Below are 5,441 nucleotides of genomic sequence, written 5' to 3' on the forward strand. Positions count from 1 at the left end.
CTCGGGTCTCATCATTCCCGCACACACTACAATCGGCATCCCGACACAAGCTATCACCATGGACCCAGCTCTCTATCCTGATCCGGAGACATATGATCCATGGCGCTTCTCCAAGCTACGAGAAGAGAGTGTGGAAAACGAGGGCAAGGCACAATATGTAGCGTCGAATTCTGCGAGTATGAGCTTTGGATATGGGAGGCATGCGTGTCCTGGAAGATTCTTTGCAACGCAGGAGATCAAGGCAATCATGGCGCACATCATCATGGGCTATGATGTTAGATTTTCAGAGTGGCAGAAGAGGCCGAACAGTCTCTGTGTGGAGACGCAGTATTTGCCGAGTCCGGAGGCAACAGTGGAGTTTAGAAAAAGGTAAAAGCAGATGACTAGTAGTAGGAAGTTATACAACAGAGTTGGAGTTCAAGATGAAGACAATAAACTTAATTAAATTCCAATCCTCTTTGTAAAAGAGATACCTTGGTTTCCCCGAGAGGAGGTGCCTTGGCATTTTGTACGTTTCTTGCTGAATTTGAAGATATCTGGACCCTCGTTAGCTGCCTGCCATTGGAACGATGAGTTACCTTGGCCTATGTTCCCACTTTCTTGTGTATCTCTAGGTCATGTACCTGACCAAGGCGAACGCGTGACACGTTGTTGATAGATCGCTCCTTAAGAGACCACGATCTTTGCTTGTAGTCTTTGCATAGGCTGCTTTCATGATGCTGCACTTTTCGCTATCGGTCCTTGCCATGTCATCCTTGCTAGTTTTATCTGCTTTCTTCACGCTCCGTACGGATGACCGTGATATAGATCAGCGTCATGAGCGAAGAGCGACTTGGAGACATCGACCTACCCTTTTGACGGCATTGAACCCAAATGTGTTCTGTCATTGATTAATGCTTAGACAAAAGTTATTCAGAGGCGGTAGAACGTACCAACGCCATGCTGATCGGTTAGATAACTGAAGTGTAGACTTGCATTTAGCTGCGTAAGGTAGAAGAAGGATAGAAGATATGGCTGGACAGCCATTTCTCGATATGTAAGCCAAGTAGGGAAATCCCTATCGCGGCGCAGGGTCACAAAGGATGAGAAAGTGAACGTGAATGTAGCTCTAGAGATAAGGTAAACGGCAAGAGGTGGGCCTGCACAAGATACAATCATGATGTACTGAGTATAATGTGCACTGATTGTCCCAAGTCCGAATACTACTGTGATCACCCCATACTTCGTTGAAGCTTGATCCATCAAGCAACAAGTACGCCACCGATACTGTGCCTCCTACGCGCCAATCTCATCTCTCCTTCCCACTATCATTTAATCGCAGTAGTATCCAAAGCTGTGATACTGCTCGAACCCATTCCCATTCCAAAAGCAGTTCGCACTATCAGTAGGAATCCGGAGCTTGCTGCCATCATTCGGTGACTGGTTGGCGCCCGTGTAAAGCGTAAGGTGACATCCCGCAGATGTTTGCAGAATCTGAATAGCTCCGCGGGGGCCTTGCAAGTTTGTCAGTGGATGTAGTCACTTTGTCAGCGTTGCGTTGCGTTTCACCTGGAAAGTTTCCCTTCACTGTTGCGGGGTTCAGGTCGTAGTTCTCCTCAAATCCTTGGCAGTTGACGTGGTCGAATGCGTTGAAGCGAATTCGGCCGTTTGCAGCTACGAGAGGGAGCAGGGGAAGGAGGGCGTAGAAGAGCTGCATTGTGCTTGTTGGTGGTAGCTTGGAGCGCGGTTGTCTTGAAGATGACAGTTGGCAGGAAGCAGAAATGGATTGGAAAGATTTGATACAACTCGATGCGTGGTTTTTGTGAGGAAGAGAGACGGACTTTTATATCAGTGCTGTGTTTACGTTTACGTACCTCGGTAGCTACACCAGCATTCTACCTACATTTCATAGTACGCATTAGCAATGCGACATCAGTTAACGTTTACCACTTCTGGTACAGTAAGGAGCTGGAAATATTGGACTTTTCAAGAACCGATGTTAGATCTTACGGGGCAGGCTGCGAGACACCAATCACATGTGGACCTGATAGATTAAACATCAGCATGAGCATCTATTACTCATGCCCAGTGTTGTACAGGGCACACGGGAGGAAGCATGGTATGTCCAGATATAGTCCGCGGGTAAGCAATGCGGGATCAGTAAGCCGGCCCGCCCCACAAGACCTAACGCTATGCGACGTAGGATAGAACGCACGATGCAGTAGAAGCATCTCATGTGTTCTCGTATATGCAATGGGAACGTCAGCCTCTAGCACGCTTTTTCTAGCGCACGAGTAGAGTTCTAGGACCTGCCTTAGAAACTACAGCCTAGTCCTCCTCAGTCACCAAAGATTATGCAACTAGAACTTTTACAGCATCCGCTTCGCCACCCGGTCTTCGAGCGATGATTGCGCTGTGACGCCTATGTAGTTCTGCTCTGGAATATGTCCTTCCGACGGAACCCCTTTCGCCCGCGCATATGTAATGTCCATGGGGCCGTCATCGTATACTTCGCTCGACTGGAGCAGGTAATCGCTGGCTCGGTGGTGTATCCCTTATCTCCACTGGCTGACTGGATGCGACTTCGCTCATGCCAAAATATCTAGCTCGTGTCCTCCTTGAGCTGTCGCAAAGCTGGACTGGCTGAGTGGAGACATGTGGGCGTCGAAGCAATCGAAGCAATCAGGAAGCCGAACGGGAATCGCTGTAGGTCTCGTCGTGAGCCGTGAAGAATCCTAGGCTCGCATTGCGACCGAGCTAAAGGTTTCCGCCAGCGCAAGGATACACTGTGACACCTGCTCAATCAATGAACATCGTCCCGGCGCGTATCCCTATACACTATGATACGCTATCGCATCCATTCCTCGAATCGTGCAACCAGACCGCTCCCAGAAAGAGCTCTTAGCCGCTTGTCTTGTCCGACCGTTCTTGCTTAAGCGCGTTATAGGGCCGTTGATATGTCGGTGGAGCGTGGGCGCGGTTCATGTGCGTGTAGAAAGAGCGGGGTAGAAAATGATAGGATGCTTGACTATCGCAGTTGGAGGAATGTGCCTATGGAGGCTAAAGGCTTAGTACGAAACTTGTCAAAGGTGTTGAAGCTCGAGAAATACTCACCTCAATGGGTCGAGAATACGTGCGGCATCTCGTGCCTGCCCGATCCCAGCTACTCACTCAAACTATGACATCGCCTTCATACGGAGGATTCGCTAGTGGCTCTGTGCATAGCAGAAGTGTAAAAAATACAATGGTGCGTGACGCTCGCATAGCTGTCTCGTGGTGCAACGCGTTGTGGAACGCGTCGTGCAATGCTGATGACGTCGGTACTAACGTGGGCGGTACTGCACTCGCGGGTTGCTGCTGGGCTGTTATCACCGGGCTAAGAGCAACGCGATAAATGGTGTCTGATATCCGGACGAGTCGAACCTGACTGGATTAGTATTCTGGCAGCCTCTGGCTACACATCCCCAAAGCTTGATCCATCTGTGGGGGCGCGCGAGCAAGCGGCTTGGCAGGGTCCACTGGCGCCTGCTCTTGCGCTGACCCTCCTCACAGCGCCATGAAAGCCAGCACAGGCCAAAGGCTTTCCCCATCATGTCACCCGCCTGAGAAGAGTGACGATATGGTCAAATTTGGAAGAGCTACCGTAGGACGGCGTCGTGATTTCTGAAGACGCTCAGGACGCCGCAACCAACATCACCAGAAAGGGTGTGTGGGTTGAAGATAGGAGAGAGACAACGTGGATTTCTACGCCCGTCAGGACCCACTGAAAGCCAAGAAGAAACCCAAACAAGACATCCTTCACACCGCAGCCACTTCGTGTACGTGCGGAACTACCAGGATAAGAAAGCAAAAACTCCATCATAGTCCAATATCCCAGGAATATCTCGTAGACCAACCTACAATCTCTTTCGCCCCTACAGGTTTCCAACAAGCTTCGCCAGAGAACACAACATCACAATCAACAACGGGTACATGAAGGACACCACTAAGTCGATAGCGAAGGGTGCCATGACACAGGCAACAATGTTATCTCTGCGGGTATTCCGTAGGTTTCAGTCAAAAGTGGAACTTTTCGAGATTCATTTGCTCGGCGTGAGAAGAGACGGCTACAGTCTGATGCGGCGTATGTCAAGCACTGCGGAGCATGTGACGCACAGGTAGCAAGCGACCAGGCATTCTCGACGTTACACAAAAAGCCGCTTTCCATGCTGGTCTCGATCCTTGCCGCTACTGGCGCCGGATCCGCACTTATTGACCGTGATGGCCAACGTTGCAGTCGGAATTGAAAAGCCATGCGCCCGTATTCAGACGTATCCGTATCATCTAGAGGATGGGGATGTCCGAGCGTGTGACAGCGTGCTGCGCCACGCCCATGCGGGAGCAATCATGCACCTGATGAGTACTCAGCAATGTTTCGTCTTCCCGCTCAGCAACAGTGTCAGCGACTTGTCAACAGGTGCATACGGCACAGATCGAGGTGGATAGTGGAAGATTATCTACTGTCGCTTCCACTGCTCTTATCTTTACTCCTGGGATGTGGCGTCCAACATAGGCATTCATAGTTGGGCCTTCCAAGATGCTGGAAAATGCAAACCCCGCACAGCTGTCCAATCGCTATGATGCAACAAACCCATTCGCAAGCGAGCATAAAGGACACTCGGCCGCCCCTCCAAAATTTACTTCGCACGTCACTATGTTCAGTCCTTCAGCTCTGCAATTCTGCAGTCTGCGATAAGAAGAATGCCAAACATTGCGCAAGATGCTTATGCACTTCATACTGCTCTACAAAATGTCAGCAAGATGACTGGAAGACTCACAAACTACTTTGCGCCTCATTTACCGCCTTTGCTGCCACAAATCGACCGACATCAGATCATCGTCGTGCAGTACTGTTCAATCAAGACAAGAAGAAACCGGAGTTCATTTGGCTTCGTCGCAAGTGGATCCGGGATATCGACGTCGATGGCGACGGCTACCACATTCTGGAAACTGCCGAAATCATTGGTGACGATACCTTAGAGAAACATTCGCCGATTCAGTATAACACAAGACTGAAACGAGCTCTTCCCAATACGATAAACATCATATACCGCGACACCTTTCTGGTAGATGGCTCTCGACCAAATAAGAGCGTAGCATCAGTCACCGCCACCCAGCCTGGGGAGTATCACGACTGGAGGGGTCTCATCATCGCTCACGCAGATCTGGGACAAGGCCTCCACTCTACAGGTTGGAAAGACTTCGACATGATCGATTTCAGACATGTAAATGATTACTTCCTTTCATACGCATACAAGCCCCCCGAGGCTCAGGCTACTGTAAGGCGTGTGAAAGGCGCAGAGTTGCTAACAATCAATCCAAACTGATGAGACTGACTGACTGACTGATTGCTTGGCAGTCAGTTCAGTGTCAGTTTAGAGCTCTCGTCTTATCAGTCAGTTCAGTTTAGAGCTCTTAAACTG

The 5,441-nt window shown here is 49.9% G+C and overlaps 1 protein-coding gene across 1 annotated transcript; it reads right to left on the reverse strand.

Annotated features, from left to right (window-relative positions):
• Positions 1-1,311: 1,311 nt before the first annotated feature.
• J4E82_011672 (uncharacterized protein) lies at positions 1,312-1,696 on the reverse strand (the record flags this gene model as incomplete). The annotated part of the gene is made up of 2 exons (XM_051737872.1): positions 1,312-1,493; positions 1,549-1,696. 2 exons carry the CDS (start codon positions 1,694-1,696, stop codon positions 1,312-1,314), a joined length of 330 nt encoding a protein of 109 aa, XP_051582369.1.
• Between the last annotated feature and the right edge of the window lie 3,745 nt (positions 1,697-5,441).

This window comes from Alternaria postmessia (genome assembly GCF_024291825.1).
Source record: "Alternaria postmessia strain BMP 2775 chromosome Unknown scaffold_282, whole genome shotgun sequence".
NCBI lineage: Eukaryota > Fungi > Ascomycota > Dothideomycetes > Pleosporales > Pleosporaceae > Alternaria > Alternaria postmessia.